General features: G+C 41.5%; 2 protein-coding genes across 5 annotated transcripts; both read right to left on the bottom strand.

Annotated features, from left to right (window-relative positions):
* Positions 1 to 41: 41 nt before the first annotated feature.
* On the bottom strand, positions 42 to 5997 carry LOC137191894 (collagen triple helix repeat-containing protein 1-like). 4 transcript variants are annotated; one of them, XM_067602349.1, is made up of 5 exons: positions 5760 to 5997; positions 4675 to 4752; positions 2795 to 3013; positions 1192 to 1408; positions 42 to 538 (listed from the first exon to the last, which is right to left on the bottom strand). In XM_067602349.1, exons 1-5 carry the CDS (start codon positions 5871 to 5873, stop codon positions 396 to 398), a joined length of 771 nt encoding a protein of 256 aa, XP_067458450.1. In that variant the 5' UTR covers positions 5874 to 5997; the 3' UTR covers positions 42 to 395. The 4 variants fall into 4 exon arrangements, with proteins under 4 accessions (XP_067458450.1, XP_067458451.1, XP_067458453.1 ...); XM_067602350.1 differs by having other exon boundaries at positions 5802 to 5997; XM_067602352.1 differs by lacking the exon at positions 4675 to 4752 and having other exon boundaries at positions 5802 to 5995.
* A 284-nt stretch (positions 5998 to 6281) lies between these two features.
* On the bottom strand, positions 6282 to 16831 carry fzd6 (frizzled class receptor 6). The gene is made up of 8 exons (XM_067602346.1): positions 16694 to 16831; positions 14930 to 15369; positions 11075 to 11271; positions 10410 to 10986; positions 9745 to 10164; positions 8659 to 8807; positions 8153 to 8566; positions 6282 to 7952 (listed from the first exon to the last, which is right to left on the bottom strand). The coding sequence occupies exons 2-8, from the start codon at positions 15113 to 15115 to the stop codon at positions 7790 to 7792; spliced, it is 2106 nt and encodes a 701-aa protein (XP_067458447.1). The 5' UTR covers positions 15116 to 15369; positions 16694 to 16831; the 3' UTR covers positions 6282 to 7789.
* Between the last annotated feature and the right edge of the window lie 619 nt (positions 16832 to 17450).

Here is a 17450-nt window from a genome sequence, read left to right as displayed (position 1 = left end):
ATTGGATTGCATGTCCTAAAACATTACAAGTAGTCATATAATTGAAGTAAAATTGTTAGAAAAGATTACTTTATTAACAGTAATAATGCATATAAACAGGTCACGTGAGTACATGGTTTAAATATTGGCAATGTCTTCTCACAATGTCTGTAAATCGGTTCCTTTATTCCAACAGCAGAAAAGCTACAGTACAAAGTTTACTTCTGGAAGACAGAATGACACAGTATTCTTGTTTATAGGCCTGTCAACTAATATAGTATTTCAACAAAACACACATTCAAGTTACCATCAGTGATGCTGTGAGGCCTCAGCAAACCATACCCGATGATTTTGGTAAGCCAGATAACATACTGTTATACTACCAGGACTGGTCGCTCCCTTTCATGTAACATGTTTTATTTAGGAAGTTCCTCAATGATAATCCTGGATACTGAATTCCACCCTGTAGATGCGTCACCTCTGGGATAGTCAGCACAGGTCCCCACCCACACAGCCACGTCCACCAGCCCTGCTTTGACACCTTCACACATCCCCTCAACTGAAAGAAGAGAAGACAGTGCAAATGAATCTCAGGGAACACCCAAACTGCCTACAGACACAAATAGTGTTAATTAGTATGTTTTCTGACACAGTGGTGAACTTTCCAAAACCTAAATGTAAGAGTGTGCGACTTTGCTTTAAAGTCTTAAAATTGTTAACAAGGCTTTCCAGACTCCTCAGCAGTTTAACAACCACTTAAAGGAATAGTTTGACATTTTGGGAACTAGGCTTTCTTGTTTACTTGCAGAGACTTCACTGGCTGTCACTGCTCCTGACCATAACCACACATAAAACGGCAACTTGTTTTTTAACTTTTGTTTTTGTACGGATTGAACAAACAAGATCAAATGCTAATTAGTGCGTTTTAGACATGCTGGTAGATGAATTTTGTTATCTTTGGACAGAGCCAGCTAGCTGTTTCTCTCTGTTTCTAGTCTTTGTGCTAAGATAAACTAACTGGCTGCTGGCTGTAGCTTCATATTTCCCACAAAAACTCACTCTAAGAATAGAAGAGAATAAGCATATTTCCCAAAATGTTGAACTGTTACCTTAAACTATGGCATTATTAACAAAAGCCCTTTAATGCCTCAATAATGCACTGTGTTGGGTCAGTTATTTATTGCACTACAAGGTTTCTGACTGCAGTCCTACCTGAGGACGTTCTGTGGATGTTGATGGTTGAGTTGAGCTCTGGACTTCCTTGGTCTAAGTAGATGATGGACTCTATGGGCAGAGGTGCTGCACACTCTGCTCCGTTGAAGGTGAAGTACCACCTCTGGCAGCATGCGCTCTTACACTTGAGTCTGAGGGAACCACTGAAGAGGACTCTGAGGGTGCTGTCTGTACGCATCTTAGTGAACGTACAGTCCTGCAACACAGCAAAGAAGAGAGTTTGTACTGCTTAAATGCATTGCGGAGGCTGCATGTGTTTTAACATTTAAGTGATTGTCAACTTCAGGTGTGGATGTAAAATTTTATGCTGCCATTAAGTTTTGTTTTTTTTAGCAAGCAGCTGTTGTCTGGGTTCAAGTTAATGAGTTCAGGACGGGAGTTTCACCAATAATTTTGAGTGAGGCAAGGATACGTGTTGTCCCTGACGCTGTTTTCTATTTATGTGAATTTAGCTCCCCAGATTAAATCTTGTAAACTTGAGGTTAAAGTAGATGATTTCATTGTTGGCATACCATTTTATGCAGATAATTATCCTGACACCAGGACAAAGCACAGATAGTACATTTTAAAAAACAGTTGGTTGCAAAAAGTGCAATTACATTTATCTTGGTTCAACGGTGCTGTCATATACTGACCATAAACATTATTTTGGGTGTTGGTGTTTTAGCTAATTCACACGTAGAATGCTCCAGTCAGTGCCGAGCAAAGACGAGCATTTTTCAATTTAAGGATCTGAGATTACCTTTCTACAACTCTATAAGTGTGTGTCCTGTTTCAGATTATGTCTCTGGCTTTTGGGGGTTCTTTGAACATCCACATAGTAAATAAGTCATTACAGAGCTATTAGGTTGTTTCTGGGTGTTCATTGGTTTGCACCAGTTCTGGCCATCAGTGGTGGCCATCATATGGGATGGGAACCTCCAAATGTCAGATATAAATATGAGATGATTTGTCTTTAGACAGGCTTTTGAATATGACTGAACAGTAGCAGGCTACAATGTAATATTCATGATGCACAATGCAAACCGTTCTTTATGTATAAGGAAAAATGATGTTCAGTACAAACACAAATTACGTACACATTGTGTCATTAAAAACAACTAAAGCCTTATATGAAGAACAATTTAACTAAAAGTTAAAGATTTCTGTGTGTACAGTTATATTCAGATACATTAGCATTAGCTACAGACACAGGCAGCTGGTTATATTGGGATATTGCAGAAAAAATTCAGTTCATATTTTATTGACTGTTAAATGATTTTTAAGGGCTACACTTTTTATTAAAATGTCTTTCCTTCTTGATATAGGTCTTTTGTATGGTGGGATAATTAAAAACCTGAGTTGTATTTTAGGAGGGGAACCTTTCTCTGTAGAGAAGCTAAACCTCTTTGTTCAATATGTCATGTTATATGGAAAAAGTTATGTTCTTGTCAGACAAATGTTTCACCACTGCAATGGTGCGTCTGGTGTCTTCTGAGTCAACATGTGGATGTGCATGACACAATAAATAACTATGTGAATCGAGATGAACACCCACAGCCCTCAGTCAGAACTCTATCACGCACTGTACCAAGACACTCACAGCTACTTTACCCAAGTCGATCCCATAATTCAGAGAGTTCCAGGCACACTGCTTGTAGTTAGGTCTCCAGGGCTCTTCAAAGATCTCGCTGATGCACTCGCCTTTCTCACCTTTGAGCCCGTCACGGCCAGGGATACCCGGCGTTCCCGGGATACCGTTGGCCCCAGGGTTACCGTCTCTGCCAGGGGTTCCTGCTGGCCCCTGAATGCAGCTGCCATACTGGAAAAACAATGAAGAGAGGAAGTAGAGGTTGAAGTTAACGATGAATAGAAGACATAACAACATCAACAGAGTCTATTGTTATTTAATTTCCTGGATCAGGTTTTCATTCCTTTCTTCCTGGGGGTTAAATTCCTTGTTTTTAGGCTGCATGCACCACAAACACCTAAATGTTGCCAACCATTCAACCATCACAGACAAGAAGCCAAATTAAACCTCATTTACAAGTCATATAAACAAATAAAACTGCCGTTGGGCTGGTCCTGGTTTATGAGCAGAAGTAAATGTAAAAACAGATGAGATCCAGATGATGGCAAAGCAACAGAACCAGCAACTATTAAACCATGAAGCTGTGAAGTGAGTGAAGGACAGATCGTGTGTTAATGAGGAAGTGAAGGCTTGGTGACAGCCTAAATGAGTGGTTGTCTGGCCGCACATCTCTCGGTGTGATTCATTGTCCTACTGAATCTCCTGCTATGTTTAAACAGATGCTGCATCTTACTCAAGCTGACTCTAATACACACAGACACAAACACACGCAGAGAGAGCAGAGCTTGCCAAAACTGCACTGCCACATACAGAGAGAGACACAATTGGGTAATGTGTTCCTCAAAGAGACATTTTGTCCTGCAGATTGCAGTGTATGCTATAGGTTAGCTGTCGAAGCTTTTTTTAGTTTTAGTTGGATTTTAATTTTGATTAGGTGATTTGTAAGTCAGGACAGACACAAACTGACTTGTAGATGTGCATCCTTTGCCTTAAGCAAACACTGATGCCAAAAGGATTTGGGTCTGGCTTTTTGTTGGGTCACTGCTGGCCTTTTGCTCGGCATACAGCTGTGGAGCAGTGAGGAGGCACGTGGCCAAAAGGCATTAAGTCAAAAGAGTCCCAAAGCAGGAGAGGAGAACAAAGAGCTTTTGCTCCGGTTTCAACATCTTGTCCAGCCTTGAATCCCTGGAGTGAAGTAGAAAATTCTATTTCAGATGATGTGAATCTGAAAAAAAGAGACAATTACAGTATTTTCATGTCAGCTGCTGTGAAACAGATGCTTCAGCGTCTGTTTTAGCCATTAAGTTGGTATGCTGGAGCAACCTAGAGATGTGACATCATCGCTATAGGAAACTGGAACCAGTAGATTGCGGGTTGGTATGCATGTGCTGTAATGGAGCTGGTATTTGTCCTCGTGAAAACGGGACTAAATCTCTAAACTGCTTGGCTAGCAGCTAGCAAAATGATGAAAATACTGTGGATTGGTTGATATTCAGCAACTTTAAGGAAACGTCCCAGTGTTTTATGGGTTGGATTTTTGGAGACCTTTCAAAGTAGTCTGATGAATGGAACCACTGTCCACTTTGCTACACAGCTGACTTTTATATTAGCTACCAGTCTGGTGTTTCTATAGTGGTGCTGCCTGCCTGCATGAATTACACTCCAGCCTTGCTGAATATTAGTAGCACACAGCCTGTTACTGTAACTGAAGCATAAAGGCGACATTCGCCCCAAACTGCTCGTGGAATCACTAGTGTTTCATGCATTACTCAACACTGAAGCAAGGACTGAAGCTCTGCCGGAGCATGCAGTGTGGACATAATGCTTGGCTTTGAGAGTTTTCAGATTCAAAGGATTTGGAAAGGATATGCAAGATAGGATTTTAAGATTACCATGTTGTTCAAATAAGCAGATCTTCCACCCTCAGAGTGTCTAGTGCAGTTGGGCTTTTCTGCATCATTTCCAGTGCACTAGATACAGATGGCAACATAACACGCTATTCATTATATCCTTCCACTGTGGTGAGAAAACTATATGTCAGCAGTACTATATGGCTTTGAAGAATTATGAAAGGCAAATGCATGAACTTTGTTGGTTCTCAAAGTGGGGTGTGCAGACTTCTAGGAGTCCCTAAGGGAGGTCTGCAGGGGCCAAGCAAAATAAATAATAGTTTCTCTTTCATTTGATTCCCAGGAGATTAGTGTGAGAATGTGTAAGCAGTCTGTTCCTCCGCCTACAGCAGAGATGTTATGTAATTCTATACAAAGATAGTCTAAGATTGGGGGCTGCTGACTGAAAATTAAATAGTTGAGAATATTGTTGAAAAATCAATAATTTCCCCCCAAAATCAAACCCACATTACTTTTTTCTCAGAAAGGCAGGGAGATAACACAGAGAGGCAGACAGTGAGTCAGACCCCAACTTCCTGTGAGGGATTTTTCTGTCCACTCTGGTCTGCTGGAGAGCAGCCAAACCTGGAATAACAGAGAACCAGCTGACTATACAAAAGCTTTTGAAAAAAAAGCAGCATTTCTCATCTTTTGCTGGTACCAGGTAATTTTGGAGGCCATTTTGCCAAAGTGGTGACCACACAGTCATTGCACTGTAAACTTAGATGTGGATCATGTGGATGAATCAGCACAAACTTTTTTCTTTTTCTTTTTGGGGAATTCAGTCGTTTAAAGTTACTTTTTTGGGGGGGAAAAGCAATGCATGACACAAGAAAACGTGATCTCAAGATGAGTTTCATAAATATAACATGCAAAGTACCACATGAATGTTAATATAGAAAAAAAAAATACAACAAAGCGCGCTAAATGTCAATGAAGTTATTGTGGACCATAATTATATTTTCATATGACCCTTTTTTTTCGGTGAGAAGCCACAAAATCTAGCCACAAAGCATCAGTCTTTGCCACATATCCACTTTTAGAAATAATGATAGCGGCTGCTGGTTATCCTCTCTAATCTCTCTTACCTTGTCAGCGTCAGGATCCTTTCGGTATCCTCTATTTCTCACCTTTTCCACGCCATAAAGAGGTAAAACCAGGCAGACAAGGAGCAGCAGGCGGGCAACAAGAGGAGACATCATACAACAGACAACGGACAGCTGTGTGTGCTCTCTCTCTCTCTTTCTCAGAAATTTGGGGCGACAGTTTGACTCCAACTGCAGCCAGTTTTACTCCAGAGGAGGGCAGGACAAGCGGGAAGGAGCCAGTCAACTTTCAGGAGCGCACTTTGAGGAAAAACGTGCCCCAACATCTCAATGATATTCATACAAGCAGTGTAAGAGTGCTTTTTACATATTTTTAATGTCAGGGACTGATATGGCCAGATTTGTGTCCACTCTCTGGCATGTGTGGATATATTAAAGGTGTATAATCTATTATAATAATGATATTGTATTTAGTAACAGTATATGTGTTGTATACATATGTTATACATGTTTCTTTTAGATGCCTGCATGCAGCATTGTCTTACATATAAAGACCAATACACATACATTCCAGTTTTTTTTATTATTCAGTATTTTATCAAAATGAAATGGGACTGATACAAAATTCAATTGACAAAATAGGCTACATAAAAAAACAGTAAAATGGCTCACAAAAGAGCATTCATAGACTACACTAGGTCTAGATACATCATAAGCAAGGCCCCCATCCACATGCCAGAATAAGAATACACAATGACATCGATTCCCTTTTAATTAGTGTCACTGGGATTGTTCTGTAACTCCCAAATACAAAAAAGGTAAATAAAGTTAAGGGAAGAATGAATCCCTTACAAAGCAAAATAGACAGATTTTAAAATAACTGCAGCTGTAGTTCTGGATGTACTTGAAGGAGAGATATATGGTCCATGTGTTTTAAATAAACCCTGAACGAGGTCTCAAATCCTTTTTTTTTTTGTATTTGTTTATGACTAATCATGCTTAAAAATCAGTGGTTTGTGCTTTTAATTACAAATAGTGCAAAGCCTGTTTGATTTGTTTCCTCAAACTGATTCAAAATCATATGAATGACACCTACACCGAGAGCATGTTTAACCATCACACATGCTAAACATCTGTAGGTTCTTTGAAGATCTTTGAAGGTGAGGAACCACTCAAAGGAAGGCACATTTAAAAAAAAAAAAAAAAAAAAACTATAAAGCTATACTTGATCCAAATTCACAGGACACATCTTTGAAGAGAAACTGCAGAATACATGTTTTTTGTACAACAGAAACAAGTTGAAAACTTGACATAAACATAGAATGAAAGTACAGCTTTTAAGAAAAGTTTGTCAGAAGACTCATAAATTCAACATGGTCTAAAATTCAATATCAAGTTTAAGAATATGCCTTTTATCAAAAGTGGTAAAAAAGTAGCACACAGTGTGTTTTACTACACGAGGTTTAAAGACAAAACCTCCATTCCAGGAATAAGACATTCAATAAAACAGTTTACCAAAGGAAGACTTTCCTTACTTTGAATGTTTGGTAACATCATGACCTTCTTAACAAGATTCTCAGTGTCGCGACTAGTCCAGTGAAAGATTTCATTTCTAAAAAAGTAGAATATTTACATAAATATTGCATTTATTCACTAATATGCATTCTACACAATTGAGCTACAAATCTACAAAACAGTAGGAAGTTTTTAATGCATGCTATAAAAGTAAATGACCATTGGTAGTTGTATAGTTGGGATACAGCTGTGCTGCTGCAACATTCAGGTGTATGGCAAAAAGCTCAGTAAAGCTTTAAGACACTCAGCTAAAAAACCCAGATTCTCTGTACACTGGTCCAAAATACCACATTTAAAATACCTGAGGTACTTTTTCTGGCCATGGACGTTCACTGACTACAATTTAACCGATACAATCATGATCAGATGTATAGATCTAATATGATGTATGATAGTGCATGGTTTGAAATAGGTACATCAACCAGCATCACTTGTCTTAGTGGTTTCGAAGGTGGATGGATGGATGGTTGAACGGATAATTTTGGGGGTCGGATGTCTCAGCAGCTGCAGTCCTTTGTGTCCTTGCTCTCCTCAGGCACCTTGTGTACCAGTTGGTGGCTGGAGTCTTGGATGCTGCTGCTGTGTGATCGGTTTAAAGCTGGATGCTGCTGTCCACTCGGAACTTGCCTGGCCTCTGACAGCTCGCTCTTTGGAGTCATCCTAAACCAGCCAGGACACATTAGAGATTATTGGTAGTTATTAAATGTACAGGTGTGTTTCCGTATATGCATACAATGAAACAAACACAGTCACATCTTCACAACAGTGAGGAGCAAGCTAGCTGAATAGTATGGGGATGCACTGACAAGATCAAAATTTTAACAATTCCAACTACGATATTTCTCATCTGTCTCACTTACCTCCCATCTGGGACTCTGTGCAAGCTCTCTGAGCGGCTGCTGACCTTACTGGAGTTTCCCCCTTTGCTACGTCTCTCTCCCCCCTCTCTCTCTCTCTCCCTCTCCCCACGCCTGGAGCTTCGGCTGGAGGCACCCCTGTCCAGGTACTCCCTGGCTGACATCTCAGACAGGGAACCTTGTGTGTGGGGATCATGATTGCCCAGAGCGGAGGTTCCTTGATTGGTGGTGGTGGCGGCGGTGGTGGTGGAAGCATTGGTGGGTGCAGCGCCGGTGCTCGTTCCCATAGATTTAGAGATGACCTTGAGCTTGTGGGAGCTGGGCTTGTAGTGCTTCTTCTTGTGCTGGACGCGGCTGTTATGCTTGAGGAAGAACTCGCAGGACTCCTGGAGCACCCGACGGCTCTCACTGATGGGACTGTGGGTCACAGAGCATGACAGTGAAGTAAATCTACATATTTGTTTCTCATGGAAATTTAATTTGAACAGGACAAGAGAAAATGGTCTTACTCTCTCTTGCGGGTCCTGTTGAAGAAGAAGGCCCACTGGGAGCAGGTCTTTTTGCTGCTGACCCAGAACACTGCAGATATTCCAACCACCAGCGTCATCAAGTATTTCACCAGAAACAAGGAGAGGTCAGGACGGTCATACTCTGTTGTCTGAAAAAAAAAAAAAAAGACAAACACAGACTGCAATGAAATCCTTGTGATCTAGTGCAAGTTTGTGTAAATTGACAAATCCAATTTTCTACTTAAGCTAAAATCAAGCCTTTGAACTTTTCACCTCAAATACTGACATTTAAGAAAGGAGTGAACGAGTTTGTTTTTTCTCTTACTCTGTCCTTTCCACAAGTTTTCTCTCTACTGTTTTCACACAGTACTGTAGCACACATTAGAGCTCATGTATTACACATTACACGTTTGGAATAAAAGTGGTTTATAATGGACAACTATCTTAAAATCAACACGTATACAGAAATGGAATATACTGTTGTTTTTGTACATATCGTTCCTCTCATTGAATGCTACATATTCTGTTTTGGCTCTGTTAGTTGTCTTGTCTTTGGGGGAAAATAAAGACAAATTTATCGTGAATGTCCGGACTCTTTTTAAAAAGCTGCAATAAATATTTGTAGGTAGTTGCTTCAAATTTTACATTGGACATTGCACTTCTCCTTTGCGCACACACATATAACGGCTCATTTCATTTTAAGAGCAAATTGGAGTGAGTGTTGCTCAGGAAAGTGCTTTTAGCTGCAGAGGCATTCTTTTCTGGAATGGATATGTATGGCACAAAGTCATTCTGGAGACAGTGCCCTGAAAGACTTTTTATGTGGCATTTCCTTTGTTTTGACTTTGATTACTTTAACATTTTGTGTGTCGCATTTTTGTTAAATGATGTGATCAGACTAGGCCAAGAGGTTCACTTGATCAACACAGGTGTGTCTGTGCTAACAGTACTGACAGGACAAACGTTTTTCCACTAGTCAACTATATAGTCAACCAAGCAAGTTGTAAAGTCTATTCTAATCTGTCCTTTGGCCTTAACTTGTTTGGAGCCATGAAAACCTTCAGCGAGTGAATAAGCCTCAGCTACCTTGTAGGAGCAGGGGATGCTGTACTCTTGACAGCGGTCGTTGATCCAGGTATTCTCCCAGGTGCTGCGGTGACTCTGTTCGTAGGTATAGCACGCCAACAGGGTGACCAGCGGGACCAGGTAGAGGCAGCTGAACACGGCGATGCGGATCATGAACTTCTTCAGCTTCTCCTGGTTGCGCTCGTCGTGCTGGATTACCTGCCGGACGTTGTTGAGAGAAACGATGCCTGCCAGGATGAGGAAGAGGCCGACTATGACGCCCACACACAGAGGAGCCAGAACGAAGTAGCGCAGGGCGTCCAGGTCGTAGAGTCCCACGAAGCAAACCCCGCTAATGTTGTCCCCTTCAACCTTGTTGAGAGCCAGCAGCATGACAGTCAGCGCTCCGGGGATGCCCCAGGCAGCAGAGTGGAACCACACCTAAAGACAGAGGACACAAAAACCTTTCAACAGCTGGCAACATTGTTAAAAGCCTGCAGCCAAACACTTTCAATCAATTTTTAATATGTACATTCATTTCAAGTGCTGTATGTGAGTATTTTAAAATGTGGACTGGCACTCTTGGTTCAAACTGGGGTTCCTACCATCTCCCTCCTGTTGTCTTCTCTGCTCTGTTGCTTCCTTCTGAGGCAAAAATGCCAAAAAACACAACCTTTAAATCTTACCGCTTTTTTCTCTATGGCCTCACAGCTCCACTTGGGTCCGGCAGCCAGAAACCAGGTGATGGTGAGTATGACCCACCAGACGATCCCGGCGATGGAGAAGAAGTAGAGGAGCATGAAAAGCAGAGTGCAGCCTTTGCTCTGAGAGCCTAGCACCACTGTATCCACACCGGCAGGATGGGCTGCCTTGGTACAGGCTGCATTGTTCCCCAGCAGGAAGCCGATGAAGTATATGAGCGAGACAAAGCTGTAGCAGACGGCGTAGAAGATTATGGGACGCTCGGGGTAGCGGAAACGTTTCACGTCGATGAGGAAAGTGAGGAAGGTGAAGAGTGTGGCGCCCAAGCAGATAATGGAGCACACGCCGATGAAGCTCTTGGCAAAGTCGATGTCGTGGGGTTTAAAGTACATGTTGGAGCAAGGCGGAGCACAGTCCTGGGCGCCCAGGAACGATGAGCCGTGGCCTGGCTTGGTTTTCAGCTGCAGTGGGCACCAGAAGCCCAGGTCCCTCTTAGCTGATGCAGAGCTCATCGGGGTGGTTGCAGAAAGCTCAGAACCATCCGAGCCGCATGGGTCCAATCTAGAGGACAAAAAAACATCCTTTAATGGACCGATCGAGAACCACTGCTGCTGCTTTTGTGGATTGTGTGTAATTGTGGTTTTCTTACTGGTCACACTGTAGTTCGGGAGGCCAGCTGATACCGAAGATTCGGATGTTCTCCTCGCAGTCGGATAGAACGGTCTCGCACTGCTCTCGACACGGACGGATCACTTTGTTCTCCTCGGAGCATGCTGGGATAAAGGCCTGGCACAGGAAGTGGTGTACATCTGGAGAGCAGCGAAGGTTGGCCAGGGGCATGAATGGCTGGGAAGAGATAAATTAAATTATGATCAAAATGACTGTGACAACATTACAGCTGTGGTTGTTATTCCTGCTTGAATTAAGTACATAAACTCACTCAGTATGTATTAAGTTTATTAGGTAAGCGCAGATACGCACTTTGTACATTTATAACCTTTTATTATGCATAAAGGGGTATGTCTGCATTCTGACCCTGTCAAAGTCTTCATGACATAAAACTGAAACAACATGAGCAGTATTAGAGGATGTGTCCAAGTTTTATTTAATTACATTTAAGAAATCTCGGTCTGGACCCCCAAAGCGGTCACACAATAAAGCTGAGGGATTGCTAGCCCCATTTGTGACATCATGTTACTCCATGAGTTGGTCAAATCTTTCAATGTTCTTTATGCAAAAATCCAATCGATATATCATAGCCTTTGTCTAGCAGAGGGTTACATCATCAAAGGGTTTTTTTTGTGATCTAACACGTGTCTACAGTCTGCCCAGAATGACGAATCCAACATTTTTTGCTCTGCTCTTCTTTGTCACTGTATACATTAACTCCACTACATAGGCTGGGGCAGCAGCCAGCAGTGTGTGGAAATGTTGCATTTAAACATTGGTTTTCAGCCCAGGTAAACATTTGACCATTCCAAGCAGACAGCAGCAATCTGTACAATCATGAAAAAACCTCTGAAGAGGCAACCCACAGCTTGAAAACAGAGAAAAAAAACTTTCCCCTGTGGTTTGCCTATGGAGCCCTATATGCCAGAATGATTTTTCTTGTGAACTGAACTGGATAATTTGACCTCTTCAGACTAAAAATTATTTGTCAATTCCATATATAGCATATAGTGCTGCTGATGATGGGTTACAAGTCCACTTGCTTCATTTTAAGGGATCACAAGCCAAAAGGGTTGGTAACCACTGCTTTACAGTCGAGTATTAACTTCATTTTGTTGAGCTACAGAGCTCTATAGCGCCACACAAAGGGACCATTCACTGGCTGGGAACCGTTTTCCTCCGTTTCAACAAACCGGTCAAGAACTTGGGAACTGGGGGGTGGTGTTGCAGCATAGGTGGCAGGAAATGGGAAATGAGTGCTCGGACGTTTGGAAACACACTAAGACAGGCCAAGAGGTCTGGAAAGCACGGAGCTGTTGAAAGGTCAGGCTGCTGAGGAGCCACGGTACTAGTGTGTCTATTGCATGTGTGTTTGTCAGGTGGCATACTTTGTTCACTCAGAACTTCTATTGTCTCGGTCCTCTGAGACAGTCCAATGCCAATACACAGACAGACTGAATATTTGTACACAAAACAAAACACACAGAGACACTCCGACACAGTCCACTATTCAATCTTTCCTTTTTTTTCCCTCCTGAAATCCAGTCTGGCAGTAGGCCCACATCTCTGGGGCCTGGGCTTGCCCCCTCTGACAGTAAGCGTCCTTGTTTCTCTCCCGTGGAGGTCCTGGACTCCTTCTCAATGAGCTCCTCTTGCTCAACAATCTGACCTTTTATTTGCTTTACGGCAGAACTACTGTAAAAACTGCCCCACTTTCAGAAACCTTCAAAACCTTCAGAGGTTGAGCTGACTCGCTCACACGAAAGGATTAAATTATTCACAAACATGGCTAAACACTCGCTTTTCAAACTTTTGCTCAAATTTTTAAGACTTGCAAGTTCTACCTGTCTGTTACAATATGTCAATTACTCTTTTCATTCTCTTTGTATTCAAACTTTTCTGTTTTGAAAGCTGGTAAACACTGGTGGAGTCTAGAACCAAGGGCGGAAAAAGGTTAGCCCTCCTCCGGAAAATCCTACTGATAGGCTGGACTGAGCCCAGGCTAAGGCAGAAGCCTGCTTGATTACAGTGTTGGGGATTTGCGATAAATCACTGCATACTTTCAAAGAGAGCTATGTGTACTATGTAATGTTGAATGTAGGCCACAGAGTGTAAGCCTGTCACCTGGGAGACAGGACCGTGGAGGTAAGACTGTGTAGAGGGGGGGGGGGAAATGAGTGAGTGATTAACAGAGAGAGAATACTCATTGTGGTATGCAGGGTAGGCTTTGTGTGAGACTGGGCGTGTCCCTCCCCTTCCTGCAGAAATCAAAGGCCCCACACAACAAAGTCGATGAAGTTGCCCGTGGCCAAGGTTGCTGTGAAATAAGAAGCCTATACCTTTGCCAGATGCCACACAAAAGACTCCTTCAACAGATCGCTGTTCATGCTCAACACTCTCATACCAAACATGTGTAACTCAAACTCTGGCCTTAAGGAATGCCAGGATACAGGATGCAACTACTAGAGAAACTGAGTCCCCCGCTGAGGAGAGACGCAAGACAACATCGGGTTTATAGGCAGAAGAAAACAGAAAACATGTTAGTAGCCATGAGATAAGACAACACAGACAATATAACAGAGTCCACTCACACACCATTTACATCATTCACAATTTTACATTGAGCTAGACCAGCGACTAAATTTGCATTAGTCAAGATTTTTACAAAAAGAAATGCAGATGACTCTCACTCACTTATTGTTTTTGGACGCACTTGAAGAAATAGCGTCTAAGCTTCAACCCTCTGAGTCAGTGTTTCTAAGCGAGGGTCGGTGTTGCTAGGAGACGCACTGTCAACTTCTGTGGTGTTTGTATAGACTATGAACATATAATACATGTAATATGTTTTTTTCTGAGACGTCTATCCCCTTATAACATTTAGGAGGACTCATAATGTTTGTAGTCCACTTGGGATGTGGAGGTTAGCAAGCTAGGCTAACTAGTGCTAATTTTTGTTCCTGTTATATCAACACTTGTTGAGTTGGCACCGCTTCCACACTTTTTTTTTTTTATCCTTTAACAGGATTATGATTGTGAGAATTCAAGGCTGAACTGTACAGATTCATGGTTTCAACATTTGTGTTACTAGACAGTGCTCAATAATAATTAGCTGTGATATGTGGACTAACTGTGGCGGGTACACTGTGTGTGCCTCTTGATGACCATTACAAAATGGTAATTATGGTTCAATCAATACTGAGAGAGACTGACATTTAAAGACTGAAGCCACTAACAGCACTAATAACAGGCAATTATTTTGGCATGATATTCATTATCTTTAAATGTGACTAGGATTTGAATTGAGGAAGCTTTTTTTTACATCACTGGCCAATATAAATACAATATAATAACAGTCCACAGAAACCCAGACCAATGTGATTCTTTGAGGTGGGTTAGCAGCTGTTTACTCCATTAACATACAGTTTCCTCCCTTTTTTGAACACGCTTTAAGGTTGGAAAAATAATCTTAGTCGACAATATGTACAGTATATTCTGTACAACCTTGTTCCAGCTCTTTATTGAATAGTTATTAAAGTTTAAGGGGTTTAGTGAAGTGGCCAAAACTACTATGAGAGGCAGGGGAAAATCTTGAACACATTAGGCCTGTAAATTAAGAATTTATTATTGAAATCACAAGTGAACAATGAATAAGATGTGCATACATGATAAAATGTCACTGCAGATTTTGCTGACTATTTCATGAATCTGTCTTCAGGAAAAATGAAATGCATTGTATTGGCAGCAAATAACTCAAACAATATATGAACAAATTGATATATTGGCCTTACCTTAGTGGTAATAAATAAAAGTTGGAGGTAATGACAAGAGGACTCACCTCCATATTGCTGGCAGCAATATCCTGATCGTAGTGTTCCATCATGTTGGGAAAGAAAGTCATGTTGTATGGCATCCCCAGGCAGCGATGCACTTTGATTGGCTCACAGGTAAACAGGCTGTGGGCACTGCAGCCTCCAAGCCATAACAGTGCCAGACACACCCACAGTGGTCCTGGCAACAGCATTGCGTTGGCTGATTGGGAATGTGTCTCAGTGAGTGTATTTTCTTTTCTGGTGTAAACTAGAACGAGTTTCTTTTTGGCTCAGTGTGAGGATATCTTGGCCCAAATGTTGAATCCCCCTGGCTCACAGTGTCATCCGCGTTCCACTTCTCCTGGGGTCATGTCAGTGGAGACGGCGGGTGCAGCAGCAGGTAAAGCTTTCCCATTAGTCCCCTGTTTGGTCAGCATGTGCTGTCACAGATAGGAATCTCACATCTCTGAAAGGAAGGAAAAATATACAGAACTGGGTTTATATATTCAGCTACACAAGGACTTAAGCTTATTTTGAATGGTGTGTTTTGGACCACAACCACATTTTGCTAAGATTTGTCTTCAGGAAACCTAGCTGAGAAGATTTTTGTAGTAGATTACTGCTGTACTTACAACAGAACTTCAGGATAGAGACATGCTGTAGCTCTATCATCAAAGCAGTTTAACACACAATCCCTCATTGTGCTATCAGGTTTAAATTTAATTACTCCTCATATTTCTCCTACTGGTCCCTTGAGGTCCCAGGCTCCAGTTTGGCAAGCGCTGCTTTGAGATGAATCAGTTAGATGGATTTAAGGGACCAAAATCCAGTCAATCCCTGTGCAGACTCTTAAGTGCATGCACTTACACAGGGTGGGGAATGCTACAGATCCAGGCTGATTCAGTCGAATGAGTCTCGGCTTGTCGATGCACATTAAACTTCACATAAAAGTGTCACAGTTTCACATTCAAGACAAATCTTGAATGGCTGATAGCCCAGCGAACACAAAAACACAATATCAGTAGGTTTAGATTGCTGTGCTTAGTAATTTTATAAAGGACAAGTGTTGGGTATTAGTTGTGGATATATATACCACCATATGCACTTGTCCCATACAAATTAGCTAAATACACTAATTCATAAAGTGGTGTATAAAAGGTCAATCCACCTAAATGTTAACCCTTAAATCTTGACCATTTTGCAATATATATCATAGCAATCACTATGCAGTTCTTTGTGTAAACATATGGTATTTTTTATCACTCCTTATTGTTTACATAGGTGTTTTTAATAGGATATTTATCACCGGTGCCAAGAGTTTGCTTAGTATTACCACATCCCTGTTTATATGTACAGTGACCACATTCACTACAGTGTGGGTGGAAGTCCTGGAAGTTCTTGTAGCTGGCCTGAAATACTAATGTAAAGCAATTTTGGCTGATTATTAGCATAAACTTTTCGGTTAGCATATTAGCAAATGATTAAGAGTAGCAAAACAAATGCTTGACACGTACTACCAACAACGAAGCTGACATTTACAGGTGAGTAAAAACATATTCAACTAATTCATATCATATTCCTTATACTTAGCATATTCCTGCAGCTTAACTTGGTTTCTGCCGCGGGCTCTTTCACCGTTTTCCCGAAAATTACACGCCAGCTGCGGCAGGGAGTACAGTAAACATCCCTGCCTCGGTTGCTGCCATGGGTAGGGGGCCCCAGTCAACTTCGGTAGTTACAAGAAAGTTAGAAAACTATGAGGGGGGAAACACGAAACACAAAAAACTTACCCCCAACTGTCATGAACAGAGTTCATGTAACAGCTGACTACATGGATACTCTTCGGGGAAACTCTGGGGAATTTGGTAGCGTGTTTCCTGCGATAAGCTCCGACACACAGTCCGTCCGTCTTTTCTTGTCTGGCTGCTCTGAACTGATGCTGCTTTCACGACAGTTGGAAATGTCGTAATTTTGTTATAACACATATGAGCCCATGTCAACAGTTATCATGCGTTGATTACACATTTAAAACTAAAAAACAAACAGAAAATAGCCATTTAAATCAATGTCTTTCACATAAAAAACGTACAACCATAGATATGTTTTCATAGTTATTTACACTTTTGGAAAGTGAGTGTGCTGCATTAAAAACGAAATGAGCGCTCACATAGACCTACTGTAGAATCAGCAGGAGCCTTTTAAACTGGAAATAGAGATAGCATTTTTCACTGTTGCACTTGAATGCACCAACAGTACACTAGACCAGTGGTTCCCAACCTGGGGGTCGGGACCCCCACAAGGGGTCGCTAGATTAATCACAGGGGTTACAGAAAAAAACAAAACATATTTTGGACACACAAAAATGCGATTTTTAAAAACTTTCTCCTAATATTTGCTTTATTTCTTGTGGATTAATGTATTTTACTTCCTCAAGCCTCTAAAAGCTATTCCAATGAAATAAAATCCTCTTTCTAGAGCTGCAAGATTAGTCGATCGACGAGATTATCAGCAACTATTTTGATAATTGAAAAATCGTTTTAGTCATTT

The sequence above is a fragment of the Thunnus thynnus genome, chromosome 10 (genome assembly GCF_963924715.1).
Source record: "Thunnus thynnus chromosome 10, fThuThy2.1, whole genome shotgun sequence".
NCBI classification, from domain to species: domain Eukaryota; kingdom Metazoa; phylum Chordata; class Actinopteri; order Scombriformes; family Scombridae; genus Thunnus; species Thunnus thynnus.
This window is presented reverse-complemented; position numbering and strand designations above follow the sequence as displayed.